The sequence below is a fragment of the Scyliorhinus torazame genome, chromosome 7 (genome assembly GCF_047496885.1).
Source record: "Scyliorhinus torazame isolate Kashiwa2021f chromosome 7, sScyTor2.1, whole genome shotgun sequence".
Lineage (NCBI taxonomy): Eukaryota > Metazoa > Chordata > Chondrichthyes > Carcharhiniformes > Scyliorhinidae > Scyliorhinus > Scyliorhinus torazame.
The window spans coordinates 293,874,279-293,898,571 of NC_092713.1; the positions used below are offsets into that span (position 1 = coordinate 293,874,279).

The 24,293-nt window shown below is 54.5% G+C and overlaps 1 protein-coding gene across 1 annotated transcript in view; it reads left to right on the forward strand.

The window, feature by feature from the left end:
* The first annotated feature begins 696 nt into the window (after positions 1-696).
* LOC140427481 (ganglioside GM2 activator-like) overlaps positions 697-24,293 on the forward strand; it is a 37,324-nt gene continuing 13,727 nt past the window's right edge. The window contains exons 1-2 of the mRNA XM_072513000.1: positions 697-767; positions 21,376-21,525. Coding sequence (XP_072369101.1) covers positions 708-767; positions 21,376-21,525 — 210 coding nt within the window. The 5' untranslated portion in view covers positions 697-707. The remainder of the gene's footprint in view (positions 768-21,375; positions 21,526-24,293) is intronic.

Genomic DNA, 24,293 nt, shown 5'->3' on the forward strand with positions numbered 1-24,293 from the left:
ATGGCAAGTCCCTGCTGCCCATCACTTCCACCTGCATCAACAAACGTTGGCATCCAGTCTTCTCTTGCCCCAAATTTGCAATCCTCATCCTTATTTTTAAATCTCTTTATGGCCTCATTCCTGTCACCAGCCTTAAACGCACTTATCATTCCTCCCATTTCTGCCTCTTTTGCAACCCTTTCCCTTTAGTCTTCCAATGGAGACCAATCCTTAACCAACCAGGTCCCACTTTCATGAATTCCCTGAAACTTCTAATTCTTTTTTTTCTTGGTCGCCACTTTGACCAAGCTTAAAATTTCCATCCTGGTCAATTTGTTCCCCCTTTACACTTCTGTGAAATACCTGGGGATATTTTTTCTATATTAGATGCATAGCAAAGCTGCACAATGTTGGCGCTAAGCGTCTGGCCACAATAGTTTTCAAATTTCACATAAAACTGCTCAAAAGAAAATAAATGGTAAAGCTGCAAAAATGTTGGACGCAGGTTTGAATTTCTAGCTAGCAGGGAATTTAATAATATTCAGGAAACACATTCTATTCAATCAATAACAGGCTGGTACCAACTGATCAAACTATGCAAAGCAACTTTGCTGCTATTGGCTAGAAACTAAGAGAAGTTGTTACATCCATTCAGTGTTGTGTATAAAACGAACATGTACAAGTCGAGGCATTATATTCTTCACTTGCAGATCTGAGCCTAACAGAAGATGGTTCTTCCCCTCAGTATTACTTTGCTGGTTATTCACTTGTTCCACCAAATAAGAACAGTAAGTACGTAATTAAACAAACTGTACTTGTTCAACCAGAAACAATCTTTCTAAGGAATGTACTTGTAACTTTTCGCTGTGACCAAAAAAACATCCGAGCCTCAGGGAATGCCATTTGTTCACTGAAACCCATTTCTCTGGTAACCGAACGCACCCCATTGTACCACCAGCTATGTTTTAAAGAAGATTCGTGTTTTTCTTGCTGCTACCCTGTCTGACAGGCGACTTCAAGCATTCATCATTCTTTGGGGTTGGTTTTGAGTGCCGTGCCTGAAGTTAAATGGGGTGATTTTCTGTTCGCGTTATACCCGATGTAAAGCCCAAAATAGGATTTGAGTTGGATGCAAATCAGTTTGTAATCTTCCTGGACCCTTCGTGCTGGTGTGACCCGGATCGCACTCAGAAAGGGCGAGAACGTGATTCGCATGCATTTGGATTCATTGTAATCCCATTAGCGGGATTAAAGGGCAGCACAGTAATCCCATTAGCGGGATTAAAGGGCAGTGATTAGCACAGTTGCTTCACATCTCCAGGGTCCCAGGTTCGATTCCCGGTTTGGGTCACTGTCTGTGCGGAGTCTGCACATTCTCCCCTGACTGCGTGGGTTTCCTCCGGGTGCTCCGGTTTCCTCCCACAGTCCAAAGATGTGCAGGTTAGGGCGATTGGTCATGCTCAATTGCCCTTATTGTCCAAAAAGGTTAGAACATAGAACATAGAACATTACAGCGCAGTACAGGCCCTTCGGCCCTCGATGTTGCGCCGACCTGTGAAACCACTCTAAAGCCCATCTACACTATTCCCTTATCGTCCATATGCCTATCCAATGACCATTTGAATGTCCTTAGTGTTGGCGAGTCCACTACTGTTGCAGGCAGGGCATTCCACACCCTTACTACTCTCTGAGTAAAGAACCTACCTCTGACATCTGTCTTATATCATTCTGCCCTCAATTTAAAGCTATGTCCTCTCGTGCTAGACATCACCATCCGAGGAAAAAGGCTCTCACTGTCCACCCTATCCAATCCTCTGATCATCTTGTGGGGTTAAGTGGGGTTACTGGGATAGGGTGCTCTTTCCAAGGGCTGGTACAGACCTGATGGGCCGAATGGCCTCCTTCTGCACTGTAAATTCTATGGTAAAGTCAGATGTTCCAGCCTCACATGAATCTTCCCGCCCACCAGCGGGATGTCAAGCGGGCACCAATTGCTCCTGGTCTTTAAAAACGGGGACAGGGTACCATGAACTCTGAAAGGGGGGGGGAGCGGTGGGTGCCCCTCTCCACTTAGTGCCAGAGTACACCAGGGTAAAGTAACCAGTGGCCAGATGCCGGGGGGGGGGGGGGGGGGGTCCTTCAAGGGAGCTGGGGGTTGGGGGGCTTGGGTTGGTCAGGTCAGGGGTCTCCCTTGGGAGGAGGGTTGCGGTGGGTCTGTGAATTCTTGAAACCAGCTTTTGTTCATGTTTGATGCCCCGTCTCAGCGCACAGCCTAGCTACAGCCTGCCTGTCCTAAAATCCTCTGACAGGACAGAGCCATTCTGCAGCTTAGGAACAATCTCATGCCCTCTGAAGTTTCAATCGGCTCTGTGATGTCAATGTTGCAGGATGTCTGCTTTTATCCTTTTGTACTTGCTTATTTATATTCCATTTTACCCCCCATTTATTTTTACAAGCCTCTGCAGTTTAGCCAGCTGCTGTCCACTTCAGAGGACCTCTGGAGATTGTTTGTTTACACTGTATTTCACGGCCCACTAACTCTTAAGAGCTTCCCAATTGCATGCCTAGGGCCTGGCTCAACTATTTATTTTCCATTCTCCATCATATCAGAGCTCTGTGACTTTTTCTATCCAAGCTGTGGCTCCACTCACACATTACAGTGTCAGGGGTCTTAATGGTGACCTTCTCCGACCCGGCGGGGACGGCTTCATCGGGGTCAGCGCCGCGCACGCCGGAGAAACCGCAGAGAAGGCAATCGAGGCGCTTCACACAGGCCCCTGCTATTCTCGGGCCCGGATGGCCCGAAGTCCTGACGGTGTGACCCCAGGTCACGCCTCGCCGTTCACCCCTGCAGAAGAGGGAGGTGAGTAGGCGGGCCCATCCCGGCAACCAGGAAGTAGCATCCGCAGCCGGTGATGGGGGGGCGGGTGGGGGAGGGGGGGAGGGTGGGAGGTGGAGTGGGGACGGGAGGGGGGGGAAGGGAGGGAGGGGGGGGAAGGGAGGGAGGGAGGGATGTGGGGGGTGTGGGGAAGAGAGGGGTGGGGGAAGGGGGGGAGGGAGGAGTGTGATAGAGGGAGTGGGGAGAGTAGGGAAGAGAGGGATGGGGAAGGGGGGGATGGGGGAGTGGGGAGGGGGGAGTGGGGAGAGTGGGGAAGGGAGAGATGGAGGAAGGTGGGGAGGGGGTAGTGGGGAGGGGGGAGTGGGGAGGGGGGAGTGGGGGGAGGGATGGGGAAGGGGAGGAGAGGGGAGTGGGGAGGATAGGGATGGGGGAAGGGGAGGTGGGGGGAGTGGGGAGGGGAGGGATGGGGAAGGGGAGGAGAGGGGAGTGGGGAGGGGGAGTGGAGAGAGGGGTAGTGGGGAGAGTGGGGAAGGGAGGGATGGGGGAGGGGGGAGTGGCAATGGGGGGGCGGGGCAAATGATCCCACCATCCTGCCGGGTTGTGGGGGAGGGGGGCGTGGCAATGGGGGGGGCGGGGCAAATGATCCCACCATCCTGCCGGGGTGTGGGGGAGGGGGGGAGTGGGAAGGGGGGAGTGGGGCAAATGATCCCACCATCCTGCTGGGTTAGAACATAGAAAAATACAGCACAGAACAGGCCCTTCGGCCCACGATGTTGTGCTGAACCTTTGTCCTAGATTTGTGGGGAGGGGGTGTCAATCAACGGATACCAAACCGGCGCCACGGTGAAGGGGTCCGTCTGCTGGCCCTGTGATGCGGAGGGACGGGTTGGGCGGTGTGGGAAACGGATACCGTGGCAGGTGCAACGGTGCATGTCTGATTGAACAGTGTGCAGGCTGCCTGGGCACCCATTCATCCAAAGGGCCCTGGCTGCCGCGTGTCAAAGCGCCCGACTAACAACCGTCCTTGCCTCTCCCTCCCATAACAACCCACCCCCCCTTCAAGTGCATTATGTTTTCGCAGCAGCCGTCGATGTTCGCCGCCGTAGCAGCAGCGGCAGCCATCCAGATGGCCAACCGTCACGTGAGAGGAGGGTGGCTCATGGTGGGTGCTGCAGAGGGAGTGGCAGTGGAGGGCCCCGTGCCTGGCGCTGCTGCTGCAGGCCACCATGCCCGACCAGTCCACGAGGAGGCGGAGGGTGCAGACCACCCCCACGTCGCCAGCCGGGAACAGGGCAACGACACAGATCCTGAAGGGTTACCTGGGGATGAGCACGATCAGGTGGTCGTGCCAAGGTGGCGGAGGCGTGCCATGTGTGACCGAGTGTACCGGGATCGCATCTCGTTCGAGGACATGACGGAGGCAGCATGCAGGAGGAGACTCCGGATGCGCCGTGAGACAGTCGCACATATATGCCACCTGGAGCCACGTGGAACTGTGGGAGGACATGCCCTCCCAGTGAGGGTGAAGGTAACTGTTGCCCTGAATTTTTTTGTGACCGGCTCCTTCCAGTCGCCGAGCGGGACCTGTGCGGGATCAGTCAGGCCTCGGTGCACCGGTGCATCTGGGAAATAACCGATGGCCTCTATGCAGTCGCGGGACGGTTCATCAAGTTCCCGGAGGACCACGCTCACCAGGCTGTCGGGTGTGGTAATACCAGGTATTGCAGTACCGGAGAGGTGAATGACCATTGGCTAGACCGCGGGGTCTACCATTGGGTAATGTATGTAGCCCCGCCCTGAGAGGCGGGGTATAAGAACCGGTGCCATCCCAGCAGCCTTCACTTCTGTAACATCGCTGCTGGGTACAGTTCTATCTGATTAAAGCTGAATCGATATGACTCCTTGTAGTCTCAAGAGTATTGATTGTGCATCAATTTAATCAGATAAGTACTTTTGAAGGATGGATCCCGGCATCAAGCCGGCGTGCCTTCAGCTCAGCCCTCACGCAGAAAACTCTGCCGCGATTTTTAAGCATTGGCTGGCGTGTTTTCAGAGCTACCTCGATACGGCTGCCGACACCCCCATGGAAAGGCAGAAGATGCACCTCCTACGCTCGCGGGTCAGCCCGGCAATCTACCCCCTGATCGAAGGGGCGGCGAACTATGATAAAGCCATGGAGCTGCTGGAAGGACATTACATTCGTCCGCTGAACCAGGTCTACGCCCGTCACCTGCTGGCAACGAGACGGCAGAGCCCAGATGAGACACTCGAAGACTTCTACCGGGCACTGGGAGTGCTGGTCCAAAACTGCGGCTGCCCAGCGGTGACGGGGAACGAGCACACTGAACTTTTAATCCGAGACGCTTTCGTGGCAGGTATGGTTTCCCCCGACATCCGCCGAAGGCTCCTCGAAATGGACACACTGAGCCTCACCGAGGCCCGGGTCCTGGCAGGGTCCATGGACGTGGCGTACAAAAACGCCCTTGCGTACGCCCCCGCGCACACCGCGCCCCCCTGGGCTGCATGGCACCCCACCGCGGCAGCCCCACAGACTTACCCGCTTAACCCGCAGACTTACCCGCTAATTCCGCAGGCCTGCGCGGCAAGGCGAGTCAAGGCAAGGCTACCGCCGCCAGCCAACGCTGCTTCTTCTGCGGCCAGGCGAATCACCCGCGCGCGCGCTGCCCGGCCCGGACCGTCACCTGCAAAGGGTGCGGCAAGAAAGGCCACTATGCCGCAGTCTGCCTAGCCTGTGCGGTGGCCGCGGTATCCAGCGAGTACCCACAGCCATTTTTCCAGGCCCCTGCTGTTCAACCACAGCCGTTTTGTCAAGTCCCGACTGTCCAAGGCCCACCGCACTCCTTTTTCCCAGCCCCGCCGGCCCAACGCGCACAGCAGCCTTTGTCCCTCCAGGCAGCGTCACAGCCGTGGCCATTTTGCCCCCCGGCAACCACGCTGGAGGAGTGCGGGCCGCCATTTTGTCCCTTGCTGGTCCAATCTTTGGAGTCCCCGTCCCCGGACTCCATGTGCGATCCATATGGATGGGGCCTCAAGCCCCCAGCACGGCTGGCTACACGCTGCCCAACCAAAACTCCTTGCTGCAGCTGGCCTCCGTTACCCTGGACCAGAGTCGGCCCCGAACGCTAGCGAAGGCCACCACTACGATCGGCATCAACGGCCAACTGACGTCGTGCCTCATCAACTCCGGGAGCACGGAGAGCTTCGTCCACCCCGACACGGAAGTCCTCCTCTGGGACCTCGCTCCCAACCTGGCTAGCGACACCCGGACCCATCCTGATGCGGAAACATGTGAGGGCGCACAAGTCGGACCCGTTGGTTGAGAGGGTCCACCTGCTGCATGCCAACCCCCAGTACGCCTACGTAGCATTCCCCGACGGACGCCAAGATACGGTCTCCCTCCGGGACCTGGCGCCCGCCGGAGCCCCACGCCGCCCGCGCCACTGCCCCCCCCCTCCCGCAGCACCTGACCGGAGGGTCAGTACTGCCGCCGGAACCCCGACCCAGCACCGAACAGGCACCGACGCCCCCTACAGGCGCCCCCCCTGCCCATTTTTTGCCCCTACAGCGCTGCCTAGGAAACTGCCTGGGAGGAAGACACCACGTTCCCGGAGTCACAACCGCCGGGCCCTCACCAGGATCGCCGCCGAACCTTAGACGCTCCAGATGGACGACCAGGCCGCGCGATCGTCTGATTGCAGCACCATGAATAAAATAAACAACACAAGAACTTTCTCCGTTACCCTCGACAGCATGGTACCTGCAATACCTGGTCCTACCATGCAAAGGCGACAGTGACACTGGCCATCACCCCGCTGGCTCCTTTTTTAACAGGGGGTGAATGTGGTAATACCAGGTATTGCAGTACCTGAGAGGTGAATGACCATTGGCGAGACCGCGGGGTCTACCATTGGGTAATGTATATAGCCCCACCTGAGAGGCGGGGTATAAGAACCGGTGCCATCCCAGCAGCCTTCACTTCTGTAACATTGCTGCTGGGTACAGTTCTATCTGATTAAAGCTGAATCGATATGACTCCTCGTGGTCTCAAGAGTATTGATTGTGCATCACCAGGGCATTACAATTCGTCGAGGTGGCCGGCATACCAATGGTACAGGGCGTCGTGGATGGTGTTCATGTCAACCTGCGTGCACCACCGCGGGACAGGGACGTCTTCATGAACAGGAAGGAGGCATACTCGATCAACGTACAGGTGGTGTGCGACCAGGGTATGAGGATTATGCACGTGTGCGCCCAGTATCCGGGAAGCATGCCGACGCCTATATATTGGCACAGTCGTTAATCCCCGCAATTTTCCAGGGTCACCCACCCCGGTTGAGGGGCTGGTTGCTGGGCGACAGGGGTTATCCGTTGCGGCCATGGCTAATGACGCCCATGTGGAGGCCACAGACCAACGCGGAGCCCATGCAGCAACCAGGGGTGTCATTGAGAGGTGATTCGGCCTCCTCAAAATGAGGTTCAGGTGCCTGGACCGATCAGGGGGCGCCCTGCAATACGACCCCGACAGTGTCGGACGGATCGTCGTCGCCTGCTGCGTGCTGCAGAACATCGCCCAACAGAGGGGCGATGTGATGGAGGAGGAGGACGCACATGAGGCCGAAGAGGCCGGTGACACTGATCAAGAGGAGGAGGAGGTGGGGGAAGAGGAGGTGGGGGAAGAGGAGGGAGAGGAGGAGGGGGGAGGAGGGTGGGAGGGCGGCGCGGGGCGCGGGATACGGCCGAGAGGCCGCACAACGGAACCGATTGGGACAGCGGGCATGCGATGCGCTGATCGCCGCACGGTTCGTTCACTAGGGGGAGGGCATCATTTTGGCCTTACGGGCCCGACCACTACGTCTAGGTGTTCCCCCAGACGGAACATCTGGAGTGGAGGCGGACTGCTGAGAATCCTGCCCTTCGACTTGGCTGCCCGTCGGCGCGCGCTTCCTGGGGCAGCCCGGCCTGGATGGGCCAGCCTGCTCAGCGGGCGTGCTGGATGGCGTGGTGCCACCCTCCTCTGCCCGCTGCTCACCAGATGCACCAGGGACAGGACGGGGGGTGTGCGAGTGTTCTGGCTCCTCCCTTACTGTGGCTACAGGGACAGGCACCGGGTCCTCCTCCTCCCTTGGGGAGCCAGTTGGCCTCCGGGCCTCTCTAAGGGACGGCGGTGCGCGCGGAGGCATGCCCCGTTGCACCACCGACACCTGGCGCTGCCAGTCCTGATGTGTTGGGTATGCCGGGTCTGCGCAGACTGCGTTTGCTGCAGCAGTGAGAGAGACAGACTTCCAACACTTGAAGAAATGCAACTTGATTTTATTGAACTCTTAACTATCATACATACTTTAACTGTGGGTTGACACTTTGCTGACTTGACTGGAGACCTGAGGCTAACCTGACCTGACTATCTTACTACCACATGGTGCATGTTCTAGTTGCTGCTCACGGGCTCTGACTGTCTCAGAGGCTGGATCCCAAGAGAGCGGGAAAACTAGTGCCCACTGTCTTTATAGTGATTGTGTCCTGTCTGGTGATTGGCTGTTGTGTTTTGTGTGTTCACTGGTCATCCTGTGTGTCAATCACTGCCTGTCTGTGCACCATCATATACCTGTGTGTATATTATCACATCTCCCCCCCCCTTTTTTTTCTGAATAAAAATGTGTGTGGGTCTATAAATAGTGAGTGTGTGCCTGACTGTATAGAAAGTAGGTTAACATATTCCCATGGGAAGGTGTCTAGTGCAGATAGAGAGCAGATAACAAATTAGGAAGAAACAATATGTACAGATGTGTAAACGGATCACAAGGTAATGCAACATTCAGTCTATAAATTCAGTCTCTGTGGCGGGCGGCGAATTCTGGTTGACCGCCTCAAGGGTGGGTCAGGGACCGCCTGCACTGGAACGGGCGGGACTGCCTCCAATGTAGAGGTCGGTAAAAGAACTGGCAGATCGGTGGCCTCGTGGAAAGGTGCGTCCTGAGGAACCAGCATGCGAGGCGGGACATCACGTTCAGGTGGCGAGCGTGGAAGTAGCCGCAGTGCCCGCCTATTACCCCGAAGAAAGGAGCCACCATGCATGCGAACGAGGAACGATCTCGGGGCCACTTGCTTAACCAGCACAGCCGTGGCAGACCAGCCACCGTCAGGTAGCTGAACACGGACTCGGTCAGCAGGAGCCAGAGCAGGGAGATCTGTGGCGTTGGAGTCGTACGCCGACTTGCATTGCGCCCGAGACTGTTGCATCCTCTGCAAGACCGGAAAATTGTCAAGGTCCGGGATGTGGATAGCTGGCACCGTCGTCCGTAGTGTGCGGTTCATCAGCAGCTGTGCAGGGGACAGGCCAACGGACAAAGGAGTCGCCTGATAGGGTAACAGCGCCAGGTTAAAATCCGAACCCAAGTCAGCAGCTTTGCACAACAGTCTTTTAACAATGTGGACCCCCTTCTCAGCCTTCCCATTCGACTGGGGGTAGTGGGGGCTTGAAGTGACGTACTGCCGGGCAAAATCCGTCCTCTCCTGGCTGAAGAAACAAGGGCCATTATCAGTCATGACTGTAAGTGGAATGCCATGATGGGCAAAAGTCTCTTTGCATGCCTTGATGACCGTTTCTGATGTGAGGTCAGGCAGTCTAACCACCATCTGAGTGTATCATTGCTCAGTAGGCGTCATGGCTCTAGAGGCATATGCGACTGGGGCCCAGGAGGAGGATTTGTCCTGCTGGAGGAGTACTGCCCCAATGCCAGCCTGGCTCGCATCAGTGGAGATCTTGGTCTCCTTGGCGGAGTCGAAAAATGCCAGTACCGGGGCCTTGGTGAGTTTCGCTCTGAGCTCACGCCATTCTCGCTCATGAGCGGGGAGCCACTGGAAGTCCGTAGTTTTTTTGACAAGGTTGCGGAGAGCTGTGGTGTGTGATGCAAGGTTGGGGGTAAACTTCCCAAGGAAATTGACCACCCCTAGGAAGCGGAGGACCGCCTTCTTGTCCTCAGGTGTCTTCATGGCGTTGATCGCCACCACGTAGTCTGCATTTGGGCAGCACAGTAGCATTGTGGATAGCACAATTGCTTCACAGCTCCAGGGTCCCAGGTTCGATTCCGGCTTGGGTCACTGTCTGTGCGGAGTCTGCTCATCCTCCCCGTGTGTGCGTGGGTTTCCTCCGGGTGCTCCGGTTTCCTCCCACAGCCCAAAGATGTGCAGGTTAGGTGGATTGGCCATGATAAATTGTCTTTAGTGTCCAAAATTGTCCTTAGTGTTGGGTGGGGTTACTGGGTTATGGGGATAGGGTGGAGGTGTTGACCTAGGGTGGGGTGCTCTTTCCAAGAGCTGGTGCAGACTCAATGGGCGAAATGGCCTCCTTCTGCACTGTAAATTCTATGAAATCTGGCCGCACACCGAACTGCGAAATATGGTCGCCAAGTAACTTTATTTCTGCTTGACCGAACGGGCATTTGGCTCTGTTGAGTCGGAGGCCATGCTCGTGCATCCTGTGGAACACCCGCTTGAGGCGATCGATGTGCTTCTGAGGAGTTGTGGACCAGATAATAATATCATCGACGTACACTCTCACCCCCTCGATGCCCTCCATCATTTGCTCCATTATGCGGTGGAACACTTCTGAGGCGGAGATGATGCCAAAGGGCATCCGGTTATAACAGTAGCGACCGAACGGGATGTTAAATGTGCATAACTTTTGACTGGACGCGTCCAGCTGTATTTGCCAAAACCCCTTGGAGGCATCCAGCTTCGTGAAAAGTTTGGCGTGAGCCCTTTCACTGGTGAGCTCTTCTCGTTTAGGTATCGGGTAGTGTTCCTCATGATGTTACTGTTCAAATCTTTGGGGTCGATGCAAATGCGAAGTTCCCCTGACGGCTTTTTGACACAGACCATGGAACTAACCCAGTCCGTGGGCTCAGTGACCTGGTCCTGGAGGTCTTGCAGCTGCTGCTTGAGGCGGTCCTTAAGGGGTGCCGGCACCCGACACGGTGCATGAACCACACGTGTGGCATTCGGCTTCAGCAGTATCTTGTATCGGTAAGGTAGTGTACCCATACCTTCGAAGACGCTGTGGTATTGTGCTATGATGTCATCTAATTGGGCTTGGAAGTTGACATCTGGCGAGGTCATTGCCCCTGCGGACGACATGGTGTGAACCCGCTGCACAAGGTTCAGGATTTTGCAGGCCCGGGCACCGAGCAGGGAAGCTCTGTTGGTTCCAACAATTTCAAAACGCAGGGTTGCTTCTGAAAAATGATGGGATACCGCAAGCTGGCATGAGCCACTGGCAGCAATGGCATGGCCACTGCAGTCGATGAGCTGGCAGGCCGGTTGAAGAATGCTTGGCTTGACGCAGATGGTGTTAAGGTCAGACTTTGAAATGAAGTTTGCTGAAGCGCCAGTGTCCAGCCTGAAGCGTATGCGAGCCTTGTTGACCGTGAGGGTGGCACACAACTTGTCGTCCGGATCAATGTTGTTGCACGTCATGGCGCCGGCATCAGGACGCTCCGTGCGCATGTGCAGTGCGGTTGAACGATGTGCGCACCTGCGCAGTTCGGTCGTCGGCCTCGCCGTCCCCTTGGTCATGGCGCGCATGCGCAGGAGGCCGGGATAAGCGAGCGAAATGGCCGCCCTCATCCAGACTCAGGCCCTGGAGCTGTTTTACGGCCTGCACCCGCTCCGCATCTTGGGGGCCTTGCCGCGCCATCTTTGCCACCTTGATATGGGAGTACCGGTTGTTGGCGTGCTCGTGGAGGACGCAGATTTCGATGGCGATGGTAAGGGTGAGCTGCTTAACTTTAAGGAGCTGCTGGCGAAGGGGATCGGAGTGGACCCCGAAAACGATCTGGTCGCGGACCATGGAGTCGGAAGTGGAGCCGTGGTTGCAGGACTGCGCGAGGATACGGAGGTGGGTTAAAAAGGACTGGAAAGTTTCATCCTTACCCTGCAGCCTCTGCTGGAACACATAGCGCTCAAAGCTCTCGTTGACTTTGATGTCACAGTGGCTGTCAGACTTCAGCAGGGCTGTTTTAAACTTTATCTTGTCCTCGCCTTCCGCACAGGTGAGGGAGTTGAAGATGTGGATAGCGTGGTCCCCGGCTGTAGAGAGGAAGTGAGCGATCTTCCTGGCGTCCGAGGCGGTTTCCAGGTCGGTGGCATCAAGATACAGCTGGAACTTCTGCTTGAAAGTCTTCCAGTTCGCACCGAGGTTGCTGGCGATGCGGAGCTGCGGGGGAGGGCGGACGCTGTCCATGTTACCGGATGGCTGATCGCTGGTCAAAGGCAGATTATCTCAAGGTAGGTCCGGCAAACTCGAGCATAACTCACTGGTACCATGATGTGTTGGGTATGCCGGGTCTGCGAGGACTGCGTTTGCTGCAGCAGTGAGAGAGTCAGGCTTCCAACACTTAAAGAAATGTAACTCGATTTTATTGAACTCTTAACTATCATAATGTGTGTTCACTGGTCATCCTGTGTGTCAATCACTGCCTGGCTGTGCATTATCATATACCTGTGTGTATATTATGACAAGTCCTGGAGGCCCGCTGTGGAATCGACCAGGGTCTGAACGTTGCCGGCTATGGAGCTGAGTGAGTGCGACATCCCTGTCAGGGACAGTGCTACCTCCCTCTGGGTTTGGGCAACGCTGTCCATCACATGGACAAGGCCGCCAATGCTCTCAACGATGGCCTGCTGAGACTGGGCCAGAGCCCGGAGCACGGCAGCAATGTGGCTCTGGAGCATGGCTGCCTGTGAGAGGGCAGTCCTGTCCTGGGCCATGGATGACGCGTGCGCACTAAGCCCCACGCCCTGAAGAACCTGAGCCATGGCCGAAACCGTTTCCCCCATTGCCTCCATCGCGGACGCCACCCGTGCGGTGTCGGCCTGGGTGGCAGCCATGACCGGCACCACTCCCAGCTCCTGGACGCGGATGGACTCCTCCAGCTGCACCTGCAGTTGCCGGAAGACAGCCGTCATCCCATCGTCTGGTCCCTTAGGGTGCCAATTGCATCGGGTCGTGGGTGGGCCTGGAATGGCCAGGAAAGCGCGAGCCATCTGGGCAGCAGCTGGGTGCTGGGCCTGGCCTGCCCTCCGACCATCCAGCCCCTCGGCTTTTCCTACCTCCACCTGCTGTATCGGTTTGACTGTGTGGTGCGCACCAGTATGTGTGCCAGAGGCCTCGCCACTAACTTGCCCAACCGAGGTGAGTGTATCTGTGGTGTTGGGGAGTGTGGGTGACAGCAGTGCTGCGGCCGCTAGGTGCTCGTCTGTCCCCAGCTCTGTCTCCTGTGTGGAACCGTGGCCCGGTGCATTTAGACCACGGCCGATTGAGGTGCCGTACCCCCGTGCCTCGAATGCCGCGACGTCCTCGGGTGCATCACTGTCCGGACTCGCTGTACCCTCCCTGTTCGTCACACTTTCATAGGAGTCATAATCAACCATCCTGACATCCCTGTCTGTCCTCTGTGCGTCAGGCATCGGTGTGCCAGCCTCAGAGGATGGCCCTCCTGCTCGTGGTCCTTCCCGTCTGTCCGGATCATCACTGCGGCCGGAAGAGGTTGGTGCTGTACGGCGGCATGGTGAACGGGCAGTCCCACGGCGGTGCTCGTGTGGCCATGGATAACACATTAAGGCAGGTCTCGTTAGTCTTGCATGGTCGTTTGTTAAGGGTTGAGGGGGTGCGCAGTGAGGGTGTGGACTGTGGGGTGGTGCAGTGTCATGCGGTGGGGTAGTGAGGGGGTGGACTGTGGGGTGGTGCAGTGTCAGGCGGTGGGGTAGTGAGGGTGTGGACTGTGGGGTGGTGCAGTGCCATGCGGTGGGGTAGTGAGGGTGTGGACTGTGGGGTGGTGCAGTGTCAGGTGGTGGGGTGTGTGGGTGTGGACTGTGGGGTGGTGCAGTGTCAGGCGGTGGGGTGGTGAGGGTGTGGACTGTGGGGTGGTGCAGTGTCTGGCGGTGGGGTAGTGAGGGTGTGGACTGTGGGGTGGTGCAGTGTCAGGTGGTGGGGTGTGTGGGTGTGGACTGTGGGGTGGTGCAGTGTCAGGCGGTGGGGTGGTGAGGGTGTGGACTGTGGGGTGGTGCAGTGTCTGGCGGTGGGGTAGTGAGGGTGTGGACTGTGGGGTGGTGCAGTGTCAGGTGGTGGGGTGTGTGGGTGTGGACTGTGGGGTGGTGCAGTGTCAGGCGGTGGGGTGTGAGGGTGTGGACTGTGGGGTGGTGCAGTGTCAGGCGGTGGGGTGGTGAGGGTGTGGACTGTGGGGTGGTGCAGTGTCAGGCGGTGGGGTGTGTGGGTGTGGACTGTGGGGTGGTGCAGTGTCAGGCGGTGGGGTGTGAGGGTGTGGACTGTGGGGTGGTGCAGTGTCAGGCGGTGGGGTGTGTGGGTGTGGACTGTGGGGTGGTGCAGTGTCTGGTGGTGGGGTAGTGAGGGTGTGGACTGTGGGGTGGTGCAGTGTCAGGCGGTGGGGTAGTGAGGGCGTGGACTGTGGGGTGGTGCAGTGTCAGGCGGTGGGGTGTGTGGGTGTGGACTGTGGGGTGGTGCAGTGTCAGGCGGTGGGGTGTGAGGGTGTGGACTGTGGGGTGGTGCAGTGTCAGGCGGTGGGGTAGTGAGGGGGTGGACTCTGGGGTGGTGCAGTGCCATGCGGTGGGGTGTGTGGGTGTGGACTGTGGGGTGGTGCAGTGTCTGGCGGTGGGGTAGTGAGGGGGTGGACTGTGGGGTGGTGCAGTGTCAGGCGGTGGGGTGTGAGGGCGTGGACTGTGGGGTGGTGCAGTGTCAGGCGGTGGGGTAGTGAGGGTGTGGACTGTGGGGTGGTGCAGTGTCAGGCGGTGGGGTGTGAGGGCGTGGACTGTGGGGTGGTGCAGTGTCAGGCGGTGGGGTAGTGAGGGTGTGGACTGTGGGGTGGTGCAGTGTCAGGCGGTGGGGTGTGAGGGCGTGGACTGTGGGGTGGTGCAGTGTCAGGTGGTGGGGTGTGAGGGCGTGGACTGTGGGGTGGTGCAGTGTCAGGCGATGGGGTGTGTGGGTGTGGACTGTGGGGTGGTGCAGTGTCAGGCGGTGGGGTGTGTGGGTGTGGACTGTGGGGTGGTGCAGTGTCAGGCGGTGGGGTGTGTGGGTGTGGACTGTGGGGTGGTGCAGTGCCATGCGGTGGGGTAGTGAGGGGGTGGACTGTGGGGTGGTGCAGTGTCAGGCGGTGGGGTGTGTGGGTGTGGACTGTGGGGTGGTGCAGTGTCAGGTGGTGGGGTGTGTGGGTGTGGACTGTGGGGTGGTGCAGTGTCAGGCGGTGGGGTGTGTGGGTGTGGACTGTGGGGTGGTGCAGTGTCAGGCGGTGGGGTAGTGAGGGGGTGGACTGTGGGGTGGTGCAGTGTCAGGCGGTGGGGTAGTGAGGGGGTGGACTGTGGGGTGGTGCAGTGTCTGGCGGTGGGGTGTGTGGGTGTGGACTGTGGGGTGGTGCAGTGTCTGGCGGTGGGGTAGTGAGGGTGTGGACTGTGGGGTGGTGCAGTGTCAGGCGGTGGGGTAGTGAGGGGGTGGACTGTGGGGTGGTGCAGTGTCTGGTGGTGGGTAGTGAGGGGGTGGACTGTGGGGTGGTGCAGTGTCAGGCGGTGGGGTAGTGAGGGTGTGGACTGTGGGGTGGTGCAGTGTCAGGCGGTGGGGTGTGTGGGTGTGGACTGTGGGGTGGTGCAGTGTCAGGCGGTGGGGTGTGAGGGTGTGGACTGTGGGGTGGTGCAGTGTCAGGCGGTGGGGTAGTGAGGGTGTGGACTGTGGGGTGGTGCAGTGTCAGGCGGTGGGGTGGTGAGGGTGAGGACTGTGGGGTGGTGCAGTGTCAGGCGGTGGGGTGTGTGGGTGTGGACTGTGGGGTGGTGCAGTGTCAGGCGGTGGGGTGTGAGGGTGTGGACTGTGGGGTGGTGCAGTGTCAGGCGGTGGGGTAGTGAGGGTGTGGACTGTGGGGTGGTGCAGTGTCAGGCGGTGGGGTGGTGAGGGTGAGGACTGTGGGGTGGTGCAGTGTCAGGTGGTGGGGTGTGTGGGTGTGGACGTTGGGGTGGTGCAGTGCCATGCAGTGGGGTAGTGAGGGTGTGGACTGTGGGGTGGTGCAGTGTCAGGCGGTGGGGTAGTGAGGGTGTGGACTGTGGGGTGGTGCAGTGTCAGGCGGTGGGGTAGTGAGGGTGTGGACTGTGGGGTGGTGCAGTGCCATGCGGTGGGGTAGTGAGGGTGTGGACTGTGGGGTGGTGCAGTGTCAGGCGGTGGGGTAGTGAGGGGGTGGACTGTTGGGTGGTGCAGTGTCAGGTGGTGGGGTAGTGAGGGCGTGGACTGTGGGGTGGTGCAGTGCCATGCGGTGGGGTAGTGAGGGGGTGGACTGTTGGGTGGTGCAGTGTCAGGCGGTGGGGTAGTGAGGGGGTGGACTCTGGGGTGGTGCAGTGCCATGCGGTGGGGTAGTGAGGGGGTGGACTGTTGGGTGGTGCAGTGTCAGGCGGTGGGGTAGTGAGGGGGTGGACTGAGGGGGTACTTACCCTCGCTGCCCTCATGAGGTTGTGCAGCTTCTTCCTGCACTGTTCTCCTGGGCGGGGGATGTGCCCAACAGCGCTGACTGCGGCCCCCACCTCTCGCCATCCACGCGGCACGGTACTGCTTGTGGTGATATGCATCACTGTAAATACACAAGGGGTTAATATAAATACACTACACCTAGCTAGACACTAGAGGTAGCACCAGAGACAGGACACACAGACATTCAACCAATAATTTAGTAAGATAGGACACGACCAATGGGCATTCACAATACACACAGAGGTGACACTACCATAGGAGAGCATTACACCAACCCATATAAAAGGACACAGTACACATGATCTTTCTCTTTCCAGTGGTGACACTCAGTGTGTACAGACACAGGGTTGATTGAACATCACACCCACCACGTGGATTGTAGCAGACTGGTTCGTCAGTCTGAGTAACTATAGAAGGATTAACAGTAGAGTTGAATCCAAGTAGGAGAATTGTTGATAGTTTAATAAATGTGTTAAAGTTATCTCCAAGTCTGAACTTTCCTTTGTCAGAGTGCACATCAAGGAAGCAGCTTATGCTACATCAAGAGCATAACAAAACATGGTACCAGTGAGTAACTGTTTAAATCCGTATAATTACAACTCAGCAAACAGTGACAACCAGCAACAACACCCAGGCAAGATGATCGAGATTCCGGTTCCACAGCGGTTCAGGTGCCATGGCAATCTCAGTGCAAACTGGCGTGCATTCAGGCAAAGGTTTGAGATCTTCCCGGTAGCAGCTGACCTACAAGACGTGGCCGATGCTGAAAAGAGAGAGCTTCTGCTCACCATCGCAGGTGCCAGAGCAAAAGAATTCTTCAAAACATTCAAGTTCTCTAAAGGGCAAAACAGGAGCGACTTCCAGGCAGTCCTGGACAAATTTGAACAATACTGCGAGGAAAACACAAACAAACCAACAGAAAATGGTAAGAGAGGCGCCAATACTCACCACGAGGCCGAGGTCCCGGAGCAACGAACGACAATTTTGATTGGTGGCCATCTTGGAAAAGGTACCGCATATGCGCAGTTGAGAGAAATGCTCAAAGTAAAGGAAGAGCGATATGCGCGTGTGCAGTCCATTCCTACTCTCTATGTCACAAGCGTCATGACGTCAGAGGCCCCGGACCATGCCCACTTAAAGGGGAAATGTCCCAAAACAAGAAATACACATTTTTAAGCCTCAAAACTAGATTATTTCACCTGGAACGACAGCGCCATGCCTGAACTTCGACCAGTAGCTGAAAGTAACCTCTGCAGAACCCTGCAACAAGCAGTTAGCACCGCCCAAAGAGATGATGCAGTCCTTGAAGACGATGACTCAGACCTTGGGTTCTTCTTTGGACATCGCGAGCCCAATGCCAGCTCCGACACAAAACATGATGATATGGTCTTGGAAGACTATGACTCAGATGATGATTTCATCATTGGAGATGGCGACCCCAGTACCAAATCCGAACCGCAACGAGATGTGTTCCACAGTGAAGAATCCGACACAGACGCAGATGTGCTCTTCGGATTTGAGGATCTTTAGCCCAGCACATATGACATCCCGACTCGTGAGTGCAGGATTCTGCTGTGGGCTGACACCAAGAGACAGAGAGCAGTACAAGCTCACAGAGAGCAGCCTGACACCAAGAGACAGAGAGCAGTACAAGCCCACAGAGAGCGGCCTGCTGCCACACAGAGAGTGGTCCACGCACCGCAAAGGGTCCCCGACTCCACACAGAAAGCGATGAAAGACGCCACAGCGAGACCAATACACAATTCCACACAGGGAATGCTGCAAGACTCCGCAGCGAGCTCGTGGACAGCCTCCACGATAGAAGCAACGCAAGACTCCAAAGCGCAGTCCTTGCATGAACAAGACCATGAAGGTCTAGCAACCTCCTCTGAGCAACCAGCAACAGACAATGCAAGTCTGCCATGCTCAAGTGAACAACAGAAAGACTATGACAGTCTACCACGCTCACGTGAACAACAAAGCGACTATGACAATCCGCCCAGATTGTTTGAGCCACCAGAAGAAGACTGTGACAGTCTACCCAGCTAAAGTGAAAGATAAGAAGACACTGAGGCTCTACCCACTGTATGTGAGACATGTGACGACGGCATCCCACTTCCCATACCAGATGTGCAACGTGACAGACCTCAGCTAGTGTGTACAGAGGCACTCGACAATCACAGTGAGACTACTGGTGACTCCGGTGACACCACGTTACTTCAAACCTTATTCGCTCGAGCCTCTCCACAAGCAAATGCATTCCTTAACGTTTTGACTCCGGATGTGGAGCATCAAGAAACCTCAGACGATGCAAATGAACCTGAAATGACCCCAGACGGGGAGCATCGGCAAGGCAAAACTGACTCAGGTGAAACAGACCAGACTCCAGTCGGGGAGCATCCATAAGCCAAAGCTGATTCAAGTAAGCCGGACATGACTACAGATGGGGGGCGCCACAAACTCAGTGACGGCACGTTCAAGAAAACAGCAGATGCCACAAAGCACACTGACACAAGTAACTGTGTGAAGGACTTGTATTATCCACAGAGTGTGGTCCTTGAGCGCAGCAAACACGACAACAAAACCAACCACCACAACAACACCATCAAAGACAATAACAAGAAGCGTACCAAAGGCAACAACTTCGACAACAAGCACGACAAAAACAACACCAATGGAACAACGACTGGTACGACATGGTACAACTCTGCAAATGAGGGACACTGTTACTGCTCAGCTCAGTACAATGACATACCATGGCAGGACAATGCATCTTACCAATTCATGTTTGCTGCACTACTAACAGGCAACATGGCTTTCAGGAAAGATGCCATCAAGAATTGCTACCATAAGCATCGGAAAAAAGAAGCAACAGACTCCAAATCAGTCAATGAAATGATTTGAACACTTGAACACCTCCTGATGACCAAACACCAGGACACTGACGGTGTTCACAAGGGAATGACAATGTCACCATTGATACTTCTATACCAGACCATATAAATTCATGAACTATTGGACTCATAACTTTTATTTTGTATTGTCTTATCCTCAAAGTCATCACAACTAATATTTGGTCTTGTATACTATTGTATAGTCATCACAGTCATCATAACTTGTACAGAGTATCACTTATCTACCTATTTTGTTCAATTTTCTTTTACACTGTACAGAAAATATGTAAAACGAAAAAAGGGGGGATGTGGTGATATGCATCACTGTAAATACACAAGGTGTTAATATAAATACACAACACCTAGCTAGACACTAGAGGGAGCACCAGAGACATGACACACAGACATTCAACCAATAGGTCAGTAAGATAGGACACGACCAATGGGCATTCACGATACACACAGAGGTGACACTACCACAGGAGGGCATTACACCAACCCATATAAAAGGACACAGCACACATGATCTTCCTCTTTCCAGTGGAGACACTCAGTGAGTACAGACACAGGGTTTATTGAACATCACACCCACCACGTGGATTGTAGCAGACTGGTGTGTCACTCTGAGTAGCTATAGAAAGATTAACAGTAGAGTCGAATCCAAGTAGGAGAATTGTTGATAGTTTAATAAATGTGTTCAAGCTATCTCCAAGTCTGAAACTTCCTTTGTCAGAGTGCACATCAAGGAAGCAGCTTATGCTACGTCAAGAGCCCCTCGTCGGGGGTAGAGGATGGCCCTGCACTCCTCCACTGCATCCAACAGTGACTCCAGGTCACTGTCCCTGAAGCGGGGTGCGGCGCGCCGGGGCTCCTCCATGTCGGGTCCTGGTGTTTCTGTGGACCCCGCGCACTTCCTTATATGTGGCGCAGCGTCACCATGGTGCTGCGCGATGACGCTGCCGCTCTAGCGCTCCACCCACCGCGTTCCTCGCAGCGCCGCTGCTGGCCCCCTCTCAGCCAGTGAATTGGCCGCGGCGGGGGCCCGTTTGCGCCATCGTGGAACGCGATGGCGTTCACGACGGCGCGAGCACTTGGTCCGCGGAGCGGAGAATCGCCCCCCTTATCTTTTGCAAGTCTTAATATTGAATTGGATTTATTTATTGTCATGTGTACCGAGGTACAGTGAAAAGTATTTTTCTGCGAGCAGCTCAAACAGATCATTAAGTACATGAGAAGAAAATAAAAAGAAAATAAATTATAGGGCAACACAATGTACACAATGTAAATACTTAGGACACCGGCATTGGGTGAAGCATACAGGAGTGTAGTATTAATCAGGGGTCTGGTAACAGGGGGGATGAAGCCGTTTTTGAATCGTTTCGTGCAAGCTCCACTGGTGATCAAATGAACTATGATGTGGAGATGCCGGCGTTGGACTGGTGTGAGCACAGTACGAAGTCTTACAACACCAGGTTAAAGTCCAACAGGTTTGTTTCGATGTCACTAGCTTTCGGAGCGCTGCTCCTTCCTCAGGTGAATGAAGAGGTCTGTTCCAGAAACATATATATCGACAAATTCAAAGATGCCAAACAATGCTAGGAATGCGAGCATTAGCAGGTGATTAAATCTTTACAGATCCAGAGATGGGGTAACCCCAGGTTAAAGAGGTGTGAATTGTCTCTTGTACAAATGAACTATGTACAATTTGGTGTTACACAAAGCCAGCAGACCATAAAATCCCAGATTCATTTCCAGTTCAGAGTTATGACCACAGACCTCAGTCAAATCAGCAGTGAGAGCACAGCATGGACCTCCTAGCCCTTTGATAGGGAAGAGAAAGATCTGATTCCCTTTGCTGACAAGCGATCTGCTGACTCTATGTGTGGGATCTGGAACTAATGCCTCATAAATATGAAGGCTCACATATGGAAATGTGTCTGATTGGATGAGAAGTCATTATGTTACCTATACACTGTTGTTCTTTGAGTGGGGATCAATAGAGAGACCTAGTGGATAGTGGATTTTTAAATAATTATATAAGGCCCTGCCTCATTGGCTATGAAAAAGTAACCAGCGGGAGACTGCTTTGCTGTCTGGATTTGTAATCTATTTCTTTTTCATTTCAGTCAAACAGCCTTAGCTGGAACGTTTGCAATGACAATGACTCACCTATTATATTGAATAACTTTTCAATACAGCCAGATCCTATTAAAATACCAGGAACAATCTCTATTGCTTGCTCCTTCTATGTGAATAAGTCCATTTCCTTACCAAAGGTATGTGAAAATTCATTGTCTGAACAATGCCAAACCCAATTGCTTGCAGACCTGTCATAAGGGGTTTCTGTTCTGTTTATCAGACAAAGAAATAAAGAACTAGAAGTTATATAGTGACTTTCATAGCCTCAGATTGACACAAAGTGTTTTACAATGCAGTACTTTTGATGTGTAGCCACTGCTATATTGTAGAAACTACTGTTGAGGATAGCTGTTCTAATACCTCTCGGCTAAGAGAATATATTCTCAATTGAATCCATTGCTTTCATAGCTTTAAATAAGGCAGATATGGATTAACAATACAACCATTTCTTCAAACCAGTTAACCAGTCGAGAGCCACCCCAACTGGTTACTTTTGGCTTTTTATTTTCTCCCAGTTGTCATTTGTTTCTGTGCATTAAAGACCAACAGTCAGTCATGTGGAAATGAGTGTTACGTTTGAAACAATCATCAAACAAGCACAAAATATCAGGGAATAAAACAAAGCCTTGATGTCAAAGGAGTGAGTGCCTGTAATCTATTCTGTTCCAAGAACAGTACACACTGAACTGTGTCGTATCTTGGGGCCATTCTGGTACTCCAAGCCAATTTTCAACTCGGTCAATCTTGTCCTATCCTTCATGCTGTTAGCTTTCGCACTCACAAAACATTGCATTCTTTCAAGAAATACCCTATCCATTAGTCTTTGGTTGCACCATAGTTAGATATAACATTTTCTTCAATTTTCTAATGCATAAAGACTCTTTAGACGTCTTTTTGATGTAACAATTTTTTTGGTGTTTTATGTCATTTGTTAATATATTATTTTCTTCTCTGCTTTGTTTTCTTCTGACTCATACCTTTTTCAGCCTGAAAGAATGCTTGAGTACCCTGGGCGGGATTCTCTGACCCCGGGCCCGGTCGGAGAATCGCTGGACCGGGCGCGATTCACACGACGACGCCCCGACGCCAGTCCGCCGATTCCCCAGTGACCGGAGAATCGGCGGCATTGGCGCCGGCGCGGTCGGCACAGCGCCAGTCGAGGGCCGCCCCACGCGGCTGCCCCGGCAATTCTCCACGCGGGATGGGCCGAGGGGCCACCAAGATAGGCCGAGTACCGCCGGCGCCATTCACACGTGGTCTTACTCGGCGGGACCTCGCCGTCCAACCTGCGGGGTCGGCCTGGTGGGGGGAAGGGGGGTTCGACCCCGGGGGGTGCCTCCACCGTGGCCTGGCCCGCGATCGGAGCCTACCGATTGACGGGCCGGCTTCCTCTGGGCCCCTGTAGCTCTACGCCATGCTGCGTTGGGGCCGGCGCGGAGAAGGAAATTAGCGCGCATGCGCGAGTTCGTGCCGGTCGCAGTGCGCATGGGCAGGCCCGTGGCACCCGCTTGACGCCGCTATCGGCAGCTGGAGCTGTGTGAGTCGTTCCAGTGCCGTGCTGGCCCCCTGTCGGGCTCAGGATCGCTGCTCTTGGGGGCCTGTGGACGCCGTCATAAAACGCGACGGCGTTTACGACGGCATCAACACTTAGCCTCAGGATAAGAGAATCCCGCCTGCTAGCTCCATTCTGCTCTAATGCAGCTTGCTGGCAGACGCAGGATGATTTGCCGCACACACGGCTAACATACCAACAGTCACGGCATTTAAAATAAGAGTAACTTATCATGTGATGTGCTTTGAAATGTTTCAATTTAACATGCTGCATGAATTAAAGTCTATTACTATCACTATAGTTTTGGCAGTAAAACAGTTAGTAACAGCCTAATCTGAGTCAAACGATTGTGGGGTGACGTCAAACCCCAGAGACTTGGACACAAATCTAGACTGAGATTCCAGTGCAGCACTGAGGGAGTGCTGCCTGTTGGAAGTGCTGAATCATAGACCAAGGCTCCAGCCGCCCTGTCAACTCGGTATAAAAAATCCCATGATATTATTTAGAAGAAGAGCAGGAAAGTTCTCAGTATCCTGGCCGATATTTATCCATCAGCCAACATGGCTGGAAACCAAAGCAACATGCTGCAGTTGTTGGAAATCTGACATTAAACCTGAATATGCTGGAAATACTCATCTGTAGAGAGGGAAACATTTCAGCTTGGCGATGTTATGTCAGAACGGGAAAGGGGGAGGGTCAGGAAAAGAAAGGAAGATCTGTGACGATGAAAGGAAGGAAGGATTTGTTAACAGAAGGAAAGATAAGAGAAAAGGAAGTGGAAATGCAGTGTCATCATTCTTGTCATTTAAAAACTCCCGCCTTCCACCCTCCTTTGTTCTTCCTCCCCAATTTCCATGTCTCTGTTTAAACTCTATTCTATCCCTAACTTTCTCACGTTGTGGTGAGAGTATCCCTGGCAGCTGCCGAGACTGCAGCTCAAGAGACTCTTAGGATCCCCGGAGCAGGTAAGCCCGGGATCTTGGACCGGGACGGTTTGGGCATGTTAGGGATGGGGTAGTGAGGTGGAGAGGGTGGGTTTAAGAGAGGGACTGGGTAGGAAGAAAAAGGGGTGGGGCGGTTTCAGCCCAATGGGGCCATTACACAATTGGCAAAGGATAGCCCCCAAAGAGAGACCCCACCCTTTTCTTCCCACCTGTTTAACCATTTGAGGTTAAAAATTAGGCTTCCACTCCCACATCAAATGTATTATGGCATGGGCAGCATAGTAATGGCTCAATAGGCTTGGTAACAATAGCTTGCTAACAATAGGCTTGATAACAATAGACTTGATAACAGGCCCAAAAGGCCCTTTTAATATTGCCGGCAGGCTACCGATTTTGGTGCCCGCCTGCA